This window comes from Tauraco erythrolophus, chromosome 8, assembly GCF_009769465.1.
Source record: "Tauraco erythrolophus isolate bTauEry1 chromosome 8, bTauEry1.pri, whole genome shotgun sequence".
NCBI lineage: Eukaryota > Metazoa > Chordata > Aves > Musophagiformes > Musophagidae > Tauraco > Tauraco erythrolophus.
The window spans coordinates 16,885,556-16,904,903 of NC_141472.1; the positions used below are offsets into that span (position 1 = coordinate 16,885,556).

General features: G+C 41.6%; 1 protein-coding gene across 6 annotated transcripts in view; it reads left to right on the top strand.

Moving 5' to 3' along the window:
* The window catches only part of PIKFYVE (phosphoinositide kinase, FYVE-type zinc finger containing), a 68,813-nt gene that overhangs the window by 26,632 nt on the left and 22,833 nt on the right, over window positions 1–19,348 (top strand). For 5 of the 6 annotated variants that reach the window (XM_086615685.1, XM_086615686.1, XM_086615691.1 and 2 more), the window contains 11 exons: window positions 445–612; window positions 6,424–6,486; window positions 8,549–8,678; window positions 9,032–9,212; window positions 10,554–10,628; window positions 11,251–11,358; window positions 13,183–13,323; window positions 14,002–14,128; window positions 15,263–16,449; window positions 17,871–17,971; window positions 19,145–19,216. In XM_086615685.1, the coding sequence (XP_086471811.1) occupies window positions 445–612; window positions 6,424–6,486; window positions 8,549–8,678; window positions 9,032–9,212; window positions 10,554–10,628; window positions 11,251–11,358; window positions 13,183–13,323; window positions 14,002–14,128; window positions 15,263–16,449; window positions 17,871–17,971; window positions 19,145–19,216 (2,353 nt within the window). The remainder of the gene's footprint in view (window positions 1–444; window positions 613–6,423; window positions 6,487–8,548; window positions 8,679–9,031; window positions 9,213–10,553; window positions 10,629–11,250; window positions 11,359–13,182; window positions 13,324–14,001; window positions 14,129–15,262; window positions 16,450–17,870; window positions 17,972–19,144; window positions 19,217–19,348) is intronic. The other variant, XM_086615687.1, reaches the window with a different exon arrangement.

Here is a 19,348-nt window from a genome sequence, read left to right on the forward strand (position 1 = left end):
GTCCATTGGGACACAGTAGTTTAACCATGTCTTGCTTTACGTGTGTGTGTGTGTTTCTGTGTGTGCACGTGGGGCTGTAAGGATCTAAGCAGACTATAACCTAGCTAGTCCTCCTCTTTCTTATGATGGATACTGTATTTTGTATTTAGTGGAACTGGTGAAGCTTCGTACTTCTAATGGAGGAGAAGCATGTAAATTGCTTTCTTCTGTTTCTCAGGCAGACTTCTGCTTGATTTGGGCCCTATAGTAATGCACTAAAGAATGCCCAATATGTCAGCATGCACACATGAAGATAAGAATAGAACTATGAAAATACTGTATTCCTGTAGTATTGCACACTGGTCTTTATGTATTAAAGACGATTTTTCTCCTCTCCGGTACCCTCATGATACCCATTTGAACCCTTCTCCTCCCTGTATCTTCCCCCTTACCCAACACTAAAAGACTCCGCCAGCCCTAGCAAGCGCACTTCAGTCAGCAGCTTCCAGTCCGCAATGGACAGTGATTCAGCCGCCTCCATCAGCCTGAACGTGGAGCTGGACAACGTGAACTTCCATATCAAGAAGCACTCCAAGTACCCACATGTGCCCCCTCACCCTGCCGACCAAAAAGGTATGAGGTAGTCACCAGCTGGAGTTGCACATGATGGAGAGCTGGGCCCTAATAATACTGACCTATTTGGACACTACTTTTGTAGCTGTCTTACAGAGGGGGAAATATGATATTTAGCTGGCGCTTGCTTGCAGTTTTGATGTGATTACCTCTGAGGAGGCTCAGTAGACCTGTTGAAACACCTTCTCTGCAGAGTGTGTAACTTCCCCTGTGACTTTCTCTTTGCAGTTGAAGCAAAGTCTCCTGCCCATACATAATAGGGCAGATCCACGTATACAGTTTCTGGCTAACTGAGGTGGAAAAATAGTCTGTGCATAAACCAGTTTGATATATCTCTACAGTTTGAGATTAAACCGGAAAAGCAAGCAAGAAAAAAAACCCCAAGCAACAAACGAACAAAATTAACTTGCAAGAGCTCTGTGCTGACTTGTGATTGTACCTTAATAAGCTTACATTTGACAGAAGAATCTTACTGATGAGCAACAACACCTAACTTAATTCCTATATGTAACATTTGTTCAAAAAAGAGCACCCACTTAAGCCAGGTAGGAAGAAATAAAAAACTCAGTGTTGAAGACTTCTTTTAAAGTTTTTTCTCCTAAATAAGTACTAAATTGAAAGATTGTAACTGTAAGCAAAACCCTTATGGAAAAAATATGGTGCCTGCCTGTTGACAACCGCATTCTCTAAATTGGACAAGAGCTGACTGAAACCAGGGCTTGCCACTGGTTTAGGTCTAGTATATTCTAGTTGCTTTACCTGCTGGATAGCAATTGATATCTTTGCTCTGCTTCCTTACCTAAGGTTACATCAGCTTTGTAGACCTCTATCTGTGGCAGCTTCTAAGGAATTTCTTATTCATAGAATCATAGAATGGTTAGGGCTGGAAGGGACCTTCAAAGGCCATCTAGTCCAACCCCCCTGCAAGGAACAGGGATATCTCCAACTAGATCAGGTTGCTCAGGGCCTCATCCAACCGGGCCTTGAACGTCTCCAGGGATGGAGCATCCACCACCTCTCTGGGCAACCTGTTCCAGTGTTCTACAACTCTCATGGTAAAAAATTTTTTCCTAATATCCAACCTGAATCTACCTCCCTCTATTTTAAAACCTTTACCCCTTGTCCTATCACAACAGGCCCTCCTGAACAGCCTCTCCCCATCTTTCTTGTAGGCCCCCTTGAGGTACTGGAAGACCGCTATAAGGTCACCCCGGAGCCTCCTCTTCTCCAGGCTGAACAGCCCCAACTCTTTCAGCCTGTCCTCATAGGAAAGGTGCTCCAGCCCTCTTATCATCTTCGTGGCCCTCCTCTGGACCTTCTCCAACTGGTCCATGTCCTTCTTATGTTGGGGACTCCAGAACTGGACGCAATACTCCAAGTGAGGTCTCACGAGGGCAGAGTAGAGGGGGAGAATCACCTCCCTCGACCTGCTGGCCACGCTCCTCTTGATGCAGCCCAGGACGCGGTTGGCCTTCTGGGCCGCAAGAGCACATTGCCGGCTCATGTTGAGCTTCTCGTCGACCAGTACTCCCAAGTCCTTCTCCTCAGGGCTGCTCTCGATCCATTCTCTGCCCAGTCTGTATTTGTGCCTGGGGTTGCCATGACCCAGATATAGGACCTTGCACTTGGCCTGGTTAAACTTCATGAGGTTGGTATGGGCCCACCTCTCCAGCCTGTCGAGGTCCCTCTGGATGGCATCCCTCCCTTCCAGCGTGTTGACGGCACCACACAATTATTCTTAATTATTGTTTCACCCCACCACTTCAGTATTTCCAACTTCAAAAGATAATCCAGTTAAATAATTTAGACGACCTCTAATGAATTCATCCTTCTATAAAGTCTGATGGATCTCTGTTGTTGTGGATCAGAATGCAAGACTGTATGCTTGCATACAGATTGCGTTTTGTGAAGCTGTGAAATGATCACTGAAGAGAGTGAGGAAGTAGAACTGGCCACAGCTGACATTCAAAGTATGTTAGACATGGGAGAAAGTGAGGCAAATTAGAGAGGGCATTTATCAGTGCGTATTGTAGTCACCTTTTATTGTTTGCTAAAAATACGTCCAGAAGAAGGGAAATCTAACTGCTTAATTTTCCCCTCAAAGAGAGGAGCTGAGCAGGTTCAAAATTTAAGTTCATGTCAGATGATTCAACAGTAGGGACTGGTTGTCAGCACTACTGACACCACCTTGTTATTGGTTCCTTTCAACTTGTTCTCAGCTGATACCCTAATCAAATGAAAAGCTAATACATCTGCAGGGAAGGAAAGGTGTGGAGAGGGAGAATACATCAATGAATTCCTTTTAGGAAGGACAGGTGCCAGATTAAGTGAGCTTGAAACAGGCCCAGGTGTGCTGCAGTATCCTATAAATTTGCAGCTATAGCAGGTTTAGCTTTATCAGTGTGTGTTGGCAGAAAAGCAGGCAGTAGTCAGTTTGGCTCTGGCCAGTGTTAAAGGACTTGTAGAGTGGTAGTCCTGGTTTCAGACATAGCTGAGTCTTTATCTCCTCATACAGAAAAAGCAGTACATGATGAAGGGGAAACGTAAGAGAGCCTACCTCTCTCGGAAACTGTTGACTAAATCAAGGCGTCTCATAGCCATAACTGAAGCTCTCGTGAGAAAGGTTTTGATGATGGAGAGCTCAGAGAAGATCAGCAGAAAAGGCAAGTGGTGAGGGGACTGAAAGGAGAGAGACTTCCCATTGAATTATATATGTTGGCAGCACTCTGCTGTATTTGGTGAATCTCTGCTGACTGGTATTCGTTATCTGTTCCTGAAACATGTAGTGTCTTAACCAGATTATTCTGTAGGAGTGTAATTTGTAGTAGAAAACTGGGAACAGTTCCTTTTGAGAGAATGTATTTCCCTTGAGGGGAGAGTATCAGTAATGTGCCCAGAACTGGGATAGGGTGGAGGTGTGAGTCATTAAAACGCACTGTGGAGAGATAGGTATTATTCTGCAGTTTTTTGAAAAATCTGAATCCTCTGCAAATACAGAGGACTTGCTGTACATCTTTTTTTTGGATTCCTGGCATGAGAGTCCCTAGAGGAAAGTCCCTGACCAGGGAGCAACAAGTTAAAATGATTAACAACATCCTGAACAGCAAGAAACACCTTGTGGCAAGAAGGAGACTGAAATTTTGTAGGTACTTAGATGTTTGTTATTCAAGGCCTTCAAAAATCAGGTGAGGCAAAACCCTGCAGTGCCTAGGGTAGTGAAATGGATGACTTCTCAAACTTTGTTCTGGAAATTAAAGTTGGAGTGCAAAGACTTTCACCTTGTGTTCCTGATTTACATGGGCTGTATTCAACAGAAGATGCCATCCAGGATGTTACAGGACATCACGATGATTAGGCAACCAAGACTGGATAGTTAAGCTTCTGTGTAAAATGGGGTGTGGTTATTTTAAGAAGAGAGTACTGTAGTCTATCAGTGACATGGTGTGTTTGCTGCTGTCACGGGTCAGTATGACCCCTGTGACCCTTATGGACACGTGTATTTTGCTTGATTTCAATGGAATTGTCTTTTGTCCTTAGGCTGGGTGACTTAATTTTCTTTGGAACAATGAAGTAAAACTTAAGATCACACGCACCTTTTGAGGCTAGTAACTCAATTTCCTCACAACTGTGTAAATTACAGTCATTGGGGGAGGACTGACAGGATAAAACATCAGTGCTAACAGTGCAGTTCAACTTTGATTTAAGTGGTTAGTGGGTTTCTCCAAATGATTAAGGAATATGCAATTTCCACCAGTCACAGAGGTCAGCTGCTTTGAAGCAAGGGCCTGTGATGTACCAGCTGTATTTTAAAACAGAGTGGTTCGTATATAGTCTGAGTCTAATGGCAGGACTTCTTGTGATGTTATAGGCTGACTAATGGCTGGTGTGCGTCCATGGAATTCTAATGACTCCAAGTTAACTGGCTTGTAGTATCTTGTGAGTGAGTACAGTGACTCATTTGTAGTATCATCTGCCTAAAGACAATGGTACTTTATGGTGTATATCAAAATGGGAAGCAAAGTAAGATTGCTTTCTGCATTTAAATTGAGGGAAGAGATTAAGTGACTTGTTTTAAATGTGGGTTTTAGTTACTGTTTTTAAAGAGATACAGTTACCAATATCAGAAACTTTTCCTCCAATGTTCTTTGGAGCATGATGCATGTAAGGATGATGAGAGGTAAGAAATGTGTGTGTTAGCCTCTCTCACTGTCTCAAACTCACACCTATGAGTGCGTTATCTGTCCAGTCTAGGAAGAGTTATGATATTCTATCTTGTCTTCCCCTGGATCACAATTGGAAGCAAAGTTATAGGAGGTGAAGCTGTATTGAAGAGAAGTGTTCCTGGTTTAGGGGTGCCACCTGTGTCTGTGTCCAGAGCATAACTAAGGCTAAGTTTTAGCTGGAGTTAACTCCTGCCTTGGCCATGTCAGTCAGGGATATGTGTCAGACCTAATTTCAGTGTGTTCACAGTAAGAGCTGCTGCCCTGGAGCTGTTGCAAGGTGGAGAGGGATGGAGGTGCTAGTATACATGCTCATGTGTAGGTACAGCATGACATGACTTTCTTTAGGTGGTCTGTGAGGCTGTGGATAAATGAACGCTGGAGGTGAGTCAGCTTTTATCAAGGAGTAGGTTGCTTGTAATGCTAAACTCTTCATGTAAGCAAGAGATGAAAGGAATCTGCAAGTAACCATCAAGCTACAAGGGAAGCTTGCAACTTCTCTGGTATGTTGATCATCTATTGAGTATTTGTTTGCAAACTGAGTGGCTACAGACAAGCTCAGATTATTAAACTTATGTCATGTAAGGGATCTCTTGAGTGCTGCTGGTCAGAGACTTGTGATTGCTTGTGTCCTGTCAACTTTTTGTTGGTGTCTGTTGGTGTCTGAAAGCTGCCTGGCTTTGTGTTCTGTTTGTGGCAGTAGGTCTGGACCATTCTTAGGAAAAGTGGTAAAGGATTAGCTTTAGACTTTGAATCATCATGTTCTATGAGAAGTTGGGCTATTGCTCTTGTTTTCCCATTGTACAATCCCTTTTTGTAGAAGCAAGGAACTAGCTAAGGACCCAACAAGCTAATGGCCTCTGGAGAGAACATGTTTTTGTAGCCAGCCAGCCTGCATGAAAGATCAAGATCTAGCAAGCTAAACAGGTGTAGTAGATTGGTCTTCATCCTATTTCCCATATGTAAAGTGATATGTAACTCTTGCTTTCTTTTGTTGCTGGGAGTCCAACTGTCATTATGGATTCCTCAAAAGACTTTAAGCTGTTTTAGGCTTTAGACTTCTAGCTCTTGAAAGGCAGGCTGTCTTTTATTTCCTTCATCATGTAAGATAAATTTTATGGCTGGTCTCTCCCTCAATCTGAGATACTCCATTGGAGTGTGAGAGCAGAATATCTTCTGAAGCTGCATTTTTAGACAAGAGTGAGGAGGCTGTTCCCTTTCTGGACATTCCCATGGTGTCTGCTCAGTTTAACGCATTTGTATTCAGATCCAGAAAAGTGTGGTGTGGGTCAATTGGAAAAGCAAACTCTTAACTCCTAGTTCAGTGTTTGTTCGTGTCTACTTTGTTTTGTTTCTTCACAGTTACAGGTACTATTTTCCTGTGATCTTAGAACTTTTTGATAGAACAAGAATGAGAGGATATTCTTGTCTTGACCACTCATCACGCTGTTGCTAAATTGGTGACTAAACACTTAGATGAGTAATGCTGCTGCTTCTGGTGTGGGCGTGTACATTGTAATTATATGGGCGCACCAGCGTAACCTGTCGTTTTTCTTGTCTCCGCCTATCTCCCTCTTCTCTCTTCTTTCAGAGTACTTGAATCCTGAAAACGGAGGGCAGCAGATGTTCTCTATAAGTGATGCTTTTATTAAAGGTAAGGAGAAACTTCAAATGTTGCCGTTGTGAGTTTTAATATAATGATGAAAACTCCTCAGTACTCCTTTAACAGGGCATCGACACTAGCAATATTTGCTTGACAGTAAATCTGAACTTATTTGTGGCAAAACTAATATATAAACTGTACTCCAACTTTTTTGAATGCACTTTCAAGCTGAAATTTCTTTCATTTCTCAGATTTCTTAATTCAAAAGCGCTCAAAGAAAAGCTTTTATTTTTTTTTTATTTTTAAATAAATGTAAGCAGCAAGTCTGTTCACAACTTCCCCACCCACAAACTTATGTAACAGACACCGATTTTCATTTTCTGTGCAAGCAAATGAAGATGTGATATGATTAATTGTACTGCTTCTACAGAGCAGCTTAAAGCTTCATCTCTTAAATCTTTCTGGGTTTCATGTCATCACCACCACCACTACTACTTCTGAAATGAAAAGCCATTAGATGTAGTTGTGAGTTTTAAAACCCATGTGCCTTCCAATATCACGGCTGAGTGCACTTGTGGGCTTTTTTCTCCCAGTTAATGTTATTGATTTTGCTGAGATTATAAGAGGAGGAAATAAGAGGGAAACCTTAATGTCTGTGCAGCTAGAAAAATAAAGTCTCTGATTAAACTAATGCTTAGTTTTTAACTGAGTTTTTGCGGGAGAAAGGAAAGGAGAAAAAACAATGTAACTTCTGTTAATCTTCTACACAGCTAATTTTGGGTATGGACCATCTGGAAGAAGAATTGTTTTTAGAGAGTCTTTTTTTCAGTAGTCCTGCACAGATTATTGTTGTATAAGGATTTTGCAGTTGAGCCATGCACTCTGAGGAGTTTTAAGTTTGAACTCTGAAGACTTACAGACTTGCTGATGAAAATTTATTCACTGCTAGCATAAATGACTTAGAATATAGTCAGACATTATGAGAAAAGGGAAGTTTATAACTTCCCTCTAAAATATCATAATACCTGTGCAGGAAATAACCTATTAACTCTTTCAAAGCACAGAAAACTGTGCTGAAATAACTTCTAATCTTGGTACTGCAAAACAGAGAACAGTTCTAAGGAGTTACTGCACAATGTAGTGATTGAAAGTGGCAGCCCCCGCCCTACCCACAAGTGAGGACTGTCTTATACTACTGAAACATGCTTTCTGTTTCCATAACCAGAAATGGCTATAGTTCATGCTGATATTTAGGATTTAAAAAATTGTACTCAGTGGATACAGCCTTCATTGGCATCCTGTTTATCATAGTGGAGAGATACCTGTGTATATGATGTTTAGGTGGATGGAGGTGAGAAGACATGCTGAGATCTTTTGAAAAGCGTATACCACTTTCTTGACAGAAGATCCTTGAGAATTCTGTAGTATTAAATACTGGGACATAAGCTAGATAAACCAGCCTGCAGGTAGCTCCCTCTGCACCTGAGCATCAGTGAGATGGTGTGTGGGATCAGGGCTGCAAGTCAAATAAAGGTTCAGAAGTCTGACATATGAATTGGTAGCATAGGATTTCTTTAAAATACATTTGGGAGATGTGCTAAACAAGGCCTTTACCAAGCTATTTTTGATACTTATGCTACAGCCTGAATGAAATAACTAGATCTTTGAATGTCACTTATATGTAGATGTTTCCAAAGCAGCAGCTTTTTGTGGATCAAATTAGTGCCTTTGACCAATGTTCTAAGTCTATAAGGCGTTATAATTACCAATATACACAGTATTTGGAATTTGCTGCTTACTGATAGGCAGAACTAGGATATAAAATTTTTCTCTTGTCTTAACAAACTTGCTAACAATTCAGTTCCAAAAGACAAAACAGTCTGCTCTATACTGATGTTACAAGAATTTTAGTAGCTCACTTTTCATTTGTACACTCACCACTTATACTCAGTACTGCTGCATCATGTTACTATAATGCCTAGCTCAAACTCAGTATTTCAAGAGGCTTAGACTTATGTCTTAGTAAATTTTTTCCTTTTCAAAGTAGACTTTCAGAAAGATACAGGCATTCAACTGTGACCTTATATTTACAAGGTTGGTTTGTCTCTTTCAGAGTCGTTATTCAACAGGAGGGTGGAGGAGAAGTCCAAAGAACTCTTTTTCACGCCCCTAGGCTGGCACCACAGCAATCTAGATCTGCTGAGAGAAGAGAATGGAGAGAAACAAGCCATGGAAAGGCTGCTGTAAGAAACACATAGAAAAAAGAATTTGCATATCTTGAGTAACAATTCCTGAAGCCCCACTGTTCCACCAGCTTTCAGTGGGACTTGATCTGCAGTGGACAATACAAGGAACAAGTTTGCATTAAGAAAACAACACTTTTACAGTATATTTTGATTGCTTTTCTCCCTGTGATTCTTATGTATTGAAGTACAGGACCAGAGTTGACTGTAGAACATTCTAGGCAGCTGTTCCTTCAGTGGACTTCCTGCACTGTAAATGTTAAGAAATTTACTTCTGAAATGTGGCTTGAGCTAATCACTGCTCTGTATTTTTTTTTCTCATGAGAAGTCTATTTGTTTTGCCTTTTTTACAGGTCTGCTAATCACAACCACATGATGGCACTGCTTCAGCAGCTTCTGTACAATGAGTCCCTGTCACTGTCCTGGAGGGATATCATTGTACCTGTGGTCTGCCAGGTAGTTCAAACTGTGCGGCCTGATGTCAAGAACAGAGATGATGACATGGATATCCGCCAGTTTGTCCACATCAAAAAAGTAAGTTTCAAAGTGGATGTAGGGAAACAAAAGGATGGCACCCATTGTTTGAAGAGAAGAGTCCTCTTCCCACTGCCCCCAGCATGTTCAGTGGTGTAATTGGCCAACATGGCCTTTGGATAAGGTAAGGTTCTAGAAGAAGTTGCACAGAAGAAAGTTGCATCCTGTGAAAAGTGCTTTAGTGCCCTGGAGCTGACCTTTTCTTTCAGGCTGTAGGCTGCAGAAGGTAGCAGAGAGCAACACCTCTGTAATGACTTTCTTCCTTTTTTGGTTTCTGCTTGTTTTGTACTTGGATTGGAGATGTACTGAATGCTGGCTAAGTAGCTTACAGGACTCTGTGTAGCAATCTGTTGTCTTGTAACTATCCATTATGGAGGACTGAACTCCTGTGCCAAGTATGACTTTCTTCAAGAGGAAAACTTAATTGTTATGGGATGGAGCATCCAGTTCTGCCAGATGGCCAAGTGTTGACGTTGTCAAACTGTAAGGCTGGAGTTGTGGCATGCAGGGTTTCTTGTGAGAGGCTGATGTGAAACTAACATCCAAGGAGCTAGTGTGACTGAGGATCAAAGGCTCGGGCTTATTTTTCTTCAGCAAAATTTGCCTCAGGAGGCTTCTTTTGTTGGAAGCCGTGTCAGATATGAGGAGAGCCTTATGGTTCTGGTGGTAGCTCTGTGACATCTCTTCAGACAGCATCAGTTGCTGCTGCCTCTCTTGAAACTCCAGTTCAAAGAGCAGGTGTTCAGAGGTGTAAGCTGTTTGTAGCTGTCTGCCATTTTCACAGGCTGATAACAGAATGACCTCCGAAAGATGTTATTCAGTAAACCTGTTTCATATTGTTCATTACTCCTGTGATTGGTTGTGACTGTAGGCATGCCAGTTAAGTGTCTGATGTGTTCAAATAATAGGTAGAGTTTGTTTTGGTTTTCTCTCTCTTTTTTTTTTTTCCTCCCTTCTCTCTTCTCTTATGATTCCTTTCCTTATGACTTGTTTGTTGTTAGTGGAAGCAGCACATGCAAAGATGTATGCTCCCCATGGCCTGTTGAAGTTAGGTTCCTTTATTATCTTCCAGAGTGTACCAGGTTTAACAAGTATGCATGTGTTGGGAGGGGTGTAGAGATCCTGGAACTTAGTACATGTTTTCATGTTGTCCTCGGTTTGCCAGGCTTTAAAGAGAAGAGCTGTGTGTCCAACATAACTGTATCTGATCTTTCATCTGTTATTTGAGGGTGTAGCTGAAGCTTCCATACCAGCTACAATAGGTATTCTATGTATTAGGTTTACTGCATTAGAAGTATTAGGAGCGTATGACAGTTCTAAAAATATTCTTTGCTTTATTAGATCCCTGGCGGAAAGAAATTTGACTCCATGGTGGTGAATGGATTTGTTTGCACTAAGAATGTTGCACACAAAAAGGTAACGCAGGCTTGATTGATCAAATGCTGGGTGTAGTGCATGCTGAAGGAAACAAGTGTGCTCTGACTTTGTTTTTGTTGTGAAGCTTCTCTCACCACTCAGGAGGGTTGCAAGCTTTCTCTAGTTTGAGACCCTAAACAAGAAAGGCTTTTAAAGCATTTCTTTTCCAGGCTATTTTCTTTTATCCCAGAGAGTCTAGGGAGAGAAGCTTTCCTTATGCACGTATAGAAAAACATTCTTTCTGCCCTACCACCTCAGAAGGCATCTAATAATTACCCCAAGTTTTAGCCAGAAAAAGGTGTTTGTGGTTCTGATTTATGACAATACAGTAAAGTCAGCCTTTAAATAAGGCAGGAGATCAAGATAGAAGCAATCTGGATGGAGGCTCCAATGTGTATCAAGACTTTGGGGTTCTTGGAGGTGACTGTAGAAACCTGTAGCATTGTACTTTTACTGGACAGTAGCTGTGAAATTCCAACAACTGGGTGTAACATCTCCATAAGAAGGAAGAATGTGTAGTTGGGGAACAGTCACGGGAAGTCTGTCTTTTTTTCTTATGTACTTTTTTTTTTCCTCCCAGGTGTTTGTATTTTTGTTTTAACTATTTTTGTGTCTTTCTTAGATGAACTCTTGCTTAAAAAATCCCAAAATTCTTCTGCTGAAGTGCTCTATTGAATACCTCTATCGAGAAGAAACAAAGTTTACCTGCATAGACCCTATAGTACTTCAGGTGAGAGTATGCTTTTGGTTTTGGTTAAAATTGTCTGATGTCTAGTGATTCAAACAAAATGATGATTGGTGCACATGTGGGTTTTTTTTTTTTTCTTCAATGTGTAAGGTGGAGTTGAGTGAATGGGATTGCATAGGAAAGAGAAAAATTGCCTCTTCTAGCAGCTAGCTAAGAAAACCGCTGCAGTAAATACAGTACAAACTCGTAGTCTTGTGCTGAGAGTTTTTGTCATCATTACATGTACTGAGAGCCATCTTATCACAAATAAATGCACTGTTTTGGGAAACATGTTTTCTTTTTAATGATACACTATATAAGAACCATACGGTTCAGAAGTCAGAGCTAGATATGATTTAGGTGCGCAAAGAAATACTAGAAAAGTTAGTGTAGGTGAGGTTTAGGTTCCACCCATGTTATTTCTTGTTAGACTTGAAAAAACAGGACAGCAACCAACCTAATGAAGTGACGAACTACAAAATGTCACTTTGGAACAGGTACCTAGCCCCTTTGAGGAGGGAGGTGCCTTAAGTATGAAAACTGACATGAATAGACCTTTCCTTTAACACACTGCATTCCTGTCTGAGAATTGGTCTTCAGGTGTTTGCCAGGATACTTGTTAACAAGGGTTTTGGTGCCCCACTGAGCTTGGGCCACAGTGCTTGTTTCTATATTTGACTATTTCCTTAGCATGCATTTGAGACCATTTCTATTTGGTGATTAATAGACAGGATTACAGGTATGAAAGCTTTAGCAATAAAACTTGACTCTGCCTAGTGAGGTGTTTTTTTTCTAGTAAAAGCTTAAACTGAGCCCTGTCCTTTGTCTGAACGGGGTAGAAGTATCTGCTATACTTTCTGAATATTGATCTTTGATTATTTCAGTCCCTACTTCAGAACATGACCATAACTATTTGTGTATTCTCATTAAAGTCCTATGGAACAGAAAATACTACAGAAATACTAGTTCAGTTGGAAAGGTTAGCTTCTAGCAAAAACTCTTTGCTATGCTAACATGAATGTTTGTGGTCTGAGGAGCTGGCAAGCTGCTTTTGAGGTATTTTTCTCTAGCATAGAACTTTTAAAACTTGACTCTCATGAGCTGCGATAACACGATTGAGAGTACGTGGCTTGGGAGGCTGTATTGTCTCTCTGGCAGTGTAGGCCTTCAGTTCTGATAGTTGCAGCCCTGCTTTCTTTTTCTGTGCATGGTGATAAAAGTGTGGGAGGGATAGTGAGATGAAGCCAGAAGGTGGGCATCGTTAGAAGAACAATTTTGCAGTGCACAGCACTTGGATTCGCACTCCAGAAGCACTGTCCCCAAGTACAGATTTAGGGACTGAGGCTCTGTGTACAGACTTGTAGAGGCATAGAGCACTGGCATACTCTTTGTGAATGGAAGTGTGCCAGCACTCAACATTTGCATATATCTGAAGGTGGAGAATATAATATTGCGAACAGCTTTGGTTTAGGATGCTCTAATTCTAGCACATTTTGAACATAAAGCCTTTTTCCATGTAAGGATGTAAGGTGCATATATTTTTGGATTCTGCTGCTAGTCTCTTACTTCAGACTGTCATTGGACTATATCCTCATGTGCAATTAGTGCATATAACAAATTACTGATAAACTGGGTGTTGTGCTGTGGGAGTGGGGAAATATGCACAATGGGCAACTGATGGTACTTTCTGAATAGCTGGTTTCTTTGTTTTATAGGAAAGGTCAGTATATAAATGAGAAAGTAATATTAAGCATTTAAGTGGGTGTTTTTTTTTTTCCTCAGATGGGCTTGCAGTAGTTAACTGCTATACTTTGTTCCTGTTTGCAGGAAAGGGAGTTCTTGAAGAACTACGTACAGAGAATAGTTGATGTCAGGCCTAATTTGGTCCTTGTTGAGAAGACTGTGTCCCGAATTGCCCAGGACATGCTTTTGGAGCATGGTATCACTCTGGTCATCAATGTCAAGCCGGTGAGCATTTCCTATCAGACTGGGCCTTGTGATGAATCTCTAATTTCTCCTTATAGCAAGCTCCCTGGAGAAAACAGAGTTGTCTTATTTTCTCCTCTAACCAAACCTGGGTTCCTTTTTAATGATACTTCTCTTCCAAGAAGAGCAGGACAAGCAACCCTAGAGAGTAACTCTTCCTCAGCTCTTCACAGCTACTGTGCTGTGTCCTTGCTTGGTAGGTCCTTGTAGCTTGGCTAACGGTCAGTTAACTCTGACTTTTGTAGCAAATCCTTCAAGGGCCCTCAGGAATTCCCAGGTAGCCTTTCTGTCTCTGTGAGGCAGGGTACAGACAGCCAAGCAGAGAGTGGCTCTGGGAGTTGGCTGAGCTCCTGATCGCCAGCACTATGCTGACCATGCTGTACCTCCTGGAGCTTTTTTCACTTGAACAGAGCTAGATATGTCCAAGGAAAGGCACAATCTTAACACTTACCAGAAATATTTACCCCACTGCTTTTCTAAGATGATTGTATGTTGTGGGTGTGTGTTTGTGTGACCGGGTTTAACCCAGAGTTTGTGTCTGAGTGAGAAGTTTCCTGGATCATGCTGGCATTTTTTTTCCCCTGTTTTTTTAAGAGCAAGCTAAGGATACTAGTGTCCTCTTTGAGCTGTAGATTCTTACTGTTCTTTCCGTTTTTACAGCAAGTGTTAGACAGGGTGAGTCGAATGACCCAGGGAGACTTAGTGATGTCAATGGATCAACTGCTGACCAAACCACGTTTGGGAACCTGTCATAAATTTTATATGCAAGTTTTTCAGTTGCCCAATGGTGAGTAAAGCTTGATGTGTCTTAACTTGTGTGTGTGAAAGGGTAAATGCTTTGCTCCTCTTAACTAGATCTGAACTGTTGGGTGCCTTGTGTGATCAAGTATTATCCTTCCTACTAATTTTTCTTCTGTTGCTACAGTGAACTGGCTGTGGACACAAAAACATGATCTTACTAAGATGAGACACACTAGATTTTAGTTAGGCTGACTTCTTCCTTCTAAACTATTTTTCTTTTCCCATCGCCCTGGAGTTTGTGTAGTCCAACTTCCTGTTCAAAACAGGAAGAATTAGTTTCAGTACAGGATCAGATTTCTCAGGGCTTGATCAGCCAACTGTTGAAAATATTGCCGAACAGATTCATAGCCTGTCTGGGCACCTGTTCAGTTGCTAAACCATCCTCAGCATAAAGAATTTTTCTACATAGAAACAGAGAATCATAGAACAGCCTGGCTTGGAAGGGACCCTGAAAATCATCTGGTCCAACCTTAACATATCCAATCAAAATTTGCCTTTTTGCAGTTTGTGCACACTGCCCCATGTCCAGTCATTATGCACCTTTGAGAAATCAGGTTCCTTTTTCTCTGTAACACCCTTTAGGCAATGGAAGTCTGCAAAGAAAAAAGGAAGAAATGCTGCTTGACAGATTACCGATGATGCTGGCACACATAAATGCTGTTGATACAAATATTTGTGGAGATGCAGTCTTTGCATCTTTCCCACTTTCCCATGCCCCCTTCCAGCCTTTAAATTGCACTCAAAATCTTGTAGGCTTTTGACTTGTAAGGATGAGCAAACGTGCCTTAGAGGGTAGTGGTTCTTTTGCTTCGCCACTGCCTAGTCTACAGTGATCTTGGAATACTCTGTTAGGCCAGTGTGTTCCATGTGGCCTTTGCTTTGACTTTATGATTACTTGTTTTATGAAACAGGAGAAGTTTTATAGCAAATGCTTGTTTTGCTTGCAAAAATAAGTTGTTTCAGTACAGTGATGTGAATTTATGCAGCTGGATTGTGCTACAAATGTACTGGCTCTTAGTCTCTGTTACAGTCCCCTCAGTGTGTGAGATGCCTAAGAATAAGTTAACTGTAGTTGTCATCTGAACTCCTGTGTTGTTTTTTTTTTTTTTCTTCTTTCTAGATCAGACAAAAACCCTGATGTTCTTTGAAGGGTGTCCCCAGCACCTGGGTTGCACTATCAAGTTGTGTGGTGCTGCAGAGTATGAGCTGGCCCGTGTGAAGGAGATCTTGATCTTCATGATCTGCGTGGCTTATCATTCCCAGCTGGAAATCTCTTTCCTTATGGATGAGTTTGCTATGCCCCCTAGTCTGACCAAAAACACCTCCTTTCACTCCCTTATCGAGGAGCCGGGAGATGAAGATGAACAACAGAACCTCTTCAATGGTGAGGATTTCAGCACAGCAGTCAGAGACATTGAACTGTCCTCTGAAAAGCTGCCTGTAATCTCTGAGTCAGTGTCCTCTGATGAGGTCAGCTTGCTTGAACAAAGAGGTTTGTTTGAGAGAGGTGACCAAGAGAACAGTCAACTGGAAGCGGCGTCCTCAAAACAGCAGGAGCACCAAAAAATGGAGTCACCATTTCCAGTGTTCAACTCTGTACCTCCTGCAATACCTGAAACATCCCTGCTGCCCCTCCATGGCATTGACCAGCACTTGGTCACTCTGGATAGCCAGACACTAGAGCCTCTTCAACAGGCAGATGATCTGCAGGAGTCCAAGAGTCAGATGAGAGTCTTCAGAGACCCCCTCCAGGATGATACTGGTTTATATGTCACAGAAGAAGTAACTTCTTCTGAGGATCGTCTGAAGACTTACTCTGCAGCGTTTAAGCAGGAGTTGAAAGATGTCATTCTCTGTATTTCTCCTGTAATGATGTTCCGGGAACCATTTCTTTTGACTGAAAAAGGCATGAGGTGCCCTGCCCGGGAATACTTCCCTGAGCAAGTTTATTGGTCTCCTCTCCTCAATAAGGAATACAAGGAGTTGGAGAGCAGAAGGAAGAGGCAATTATTGCGGGATCTCTCAGGACTACAAGGGATGAATGGGAGTATCCAAACCAAGACTATCCAAATCTTACCTTCTCATGAGTTGGTTAATACTAGAATAGCAGAGCATCTAGGTGATAGCCAGAGCTTAGCCAGAATGCTGGCAGACTATCGGGCCAGAGGAGGGAGGATACTACAGAAGAGCACAGATCCCTTTGCCCACAGCAAGGATGTGTCTAGTGTCCCTGCTGGAAAAACTGGGTCTAGAATTGAAGAGGATGAGAAGGGACTGGCTCAGAGTGAATCGTCATGGTCTCATAAGGTAAGATTCAAAGCTATGTTACTGAAAACCCGTGTTACATCAGTTTGTCCTGGTAGTACAGAAGATTAGTGTCTCATATTAAGTGGTAAACTAGAGCTGGTTGTTGTCTCTCTTTTTTTTTTTTTTTTTTTTGACTGAGTCAAAACTGCATTTTAGATTGTGCTCTGGGCACTTAAACAAGTCAATATAACCTGGGACTATGTGGATGCAAGAAAGCAAAACAAGAGACTGACTGCCAAATTTCCCTGAGAAGGGAAGAGCTTGTGAGACTCTGCTTTCTGAGAAATGCACAAAGTCAGTCAAGAATCAGCGTATTAGGTTGCCTGTTGAGCACAGCTGTACATGACTGATTTCTGAAAATGAGTACATGAAAGGGAAGCAAACTTGAAGGAGTTTCTGAAAGTGAGCTTTCTTGCTGCTTGTAAAAGAGTAATGTTTTCATCTTCAGAGGGCTTCATGTCATGGAAACAGCAGTGGGCTGTAATACATTGATGTATTTGACTGTAAAAGTTTGGGTTATCTGAAGAAATGTGAAAATCTCATAATGGGCAGGGAATCTTCTTTGAAATTGCAAAGCTGGGCAGTGCTTGTAATCAGAATATTTGAAGTTTTGGGAAACTGCCATGAAAGCAACTAACTTGTATCTGAGGAAAAAGATCTTGGGACTTTCTTGAACTGGAAGCTGTTCAGGAAGAAAGTCTATGAACAAGAGGAGCAAAACTGATACCTTGAAACGATCAAATATTTTGGTCCCTGAGCCAATCAGCCCCCAAGTTCATGAGCAGAAGTCACTTTTTAATTGGTGCTTAAATGTACATCAGTGTAGCTCCACAGGCCATAATCTTACAAACTCTAAGACTAGCCCTTGCTCTAGGTCAGACTGGTTGATGCTGTTTTAAATTTATTCAGTGATCAAAGAAAAGTATTTGGTAACTTCATAGTTCTATAGGGCGTGGAAGGGGAAACAGCTCCATTCCAGCAGCGGCATAGTAAATCTCTCCACAGAGGACAGCAAGTTGGAAGTCTTTCTATATAGCCTGAACGAGTAACTGAGGTATAATATATTGGCAGAGTTTTGACTCCAAGGTGTCCTGAACCGTACAATGCTTTGGAGACTCTGGATGTTTGTCTTGGGGCTTTTGTGGTTTTCGGTTTCCCTTCGCTTCCTTTCCACAGAAATGCATACGTGTGCATTGATTTCATTATACGTATTAGTTATGCTGTTCTAAAAATGACAGTTAGCAGTTATACATGGTACAAGTCTACCTGAAGCTCAGAGATAATGTGAAGTTCATCTGTACAAAGGAAGCAAGCAGAGATCCATCTGTAAATAAAACTATTAGAAAGAAATTTTGTCATCAGGAGTTGTGTGTGGAAGGAGGTGTCTGTAACCAGTAAATGAGTTGTTTTCTCTCTACCAGGTGGATTGCCTGAGTCCAGTAAACCATCAGAGGCTCTGTGTTCTCTTCAGTAGCTCTTCTGCTCAGTCCAGCAATGCTCCAAGTGCCTGTGTTAGCCCCTGGTATGAAAACTACTCCTCTACAGCTTGTATAGTTGCTGTCTTTGTTCCTAAGTCAAGGTCAGTGCTTGCCTCATAGTGGTATTTCTTTCAGGACTCCGTGGTAGGTTGTGCCCATCCTGTAAAAGGAACTGTTGCCAGAAGAACTTTGTCCTGCCTGCTCAGGTGGACTCAGAGCAGTATCCAATAGCCTTTTTAATGCCCAAGGCATGAATGAGAAAGCCCAGCCTAAAACGGAATGCTTTAGTTGATCCTTTCACTGCAGAGTGACCTATGAGTGGGGAGGGCACTGCGTGCAGTCTTGTGGGGAAGAGTTAGTGTACGTAAACATGCAAGAACGTCCAAGCCCAGAAATAAGTCTTGAGAGAATCTCAGAATACTTCTAGTTTGTGTTATATAAGAGTGGCATTTGAATATATTGCTGTGTTTCTCACAGTGACTGACGTTAAGAGTTTTAACTGTGTTTCCAGCTTAGGGGGCTGTAATTTGTTAATTGAGTGCAACTTACAACACACTTGTAGCTGTACTGAAAAGGAGAGGTCTTGCTGTTGCGTTGTCTAGCTCAGGTGAAAATACAGACATGACTCTTAACAGGGAAAGGTCTAGAGTTCCTATAAAAGCTTAGGAATGAACCAAAATGGTGATAAGCTCACTAAAAACCAACAATGAAAGGATGTAAATTACTGATATTAAAAATGTCTGAATTGTGACACTTAAACTGATACTAACACATTTTAAGTGATTTGGTCACCTCAGGTTCTGAGAAAACAGAAGTTGCTATTAAACCTTCTAGAAGAATAAGGTTTTCTTAAGGCTTTTTTCATCTTCTAGATGAACCCTTTTTGTAACTGTTTAGATGTTAGTGTTTGAGGCTTCAAGCTGTCTAGATTTCTGTGCCTAGATATTCCTGAATGTGATCTTTGAAAGTGCAGTTGAATTGTATTTGGCTTTTAAATGTAAAGTTTAAAGTTGTTCTAGTAGGATTCTGATCTCATTATTAGCAAACTTGACAGCAGGGATCTAGGGAAGGGTAGTCAAGAGGAAAAAAAGCCTTCGAAGGTATACAGGGCTGAAAACAAGCCAACAGTGGGTGCAGGTCTGTGTGCCTGAAAGCCGCCATTGCACAGCTAACAGTGGTAGCATCCACTCTCTAAAGCTTTTCTTTCTCTGGTTTAGGATTGTGACCATGGAGTTCTATGGGAAAAATGACCTGACTCTAGGGATTTTTCTGGAGCGCTACTGTTTCAGGTGAGGAGGAGGAACTTATTCTAAATCTCATTCTAAACAAACCGACAGCTTTTGGTAGCTCTGTGAAGTTGACCTGCCACCCTCTTCATGGTCTCTACTTCCTGTGGACTTAGGAGAATAGCATGCAAGTTT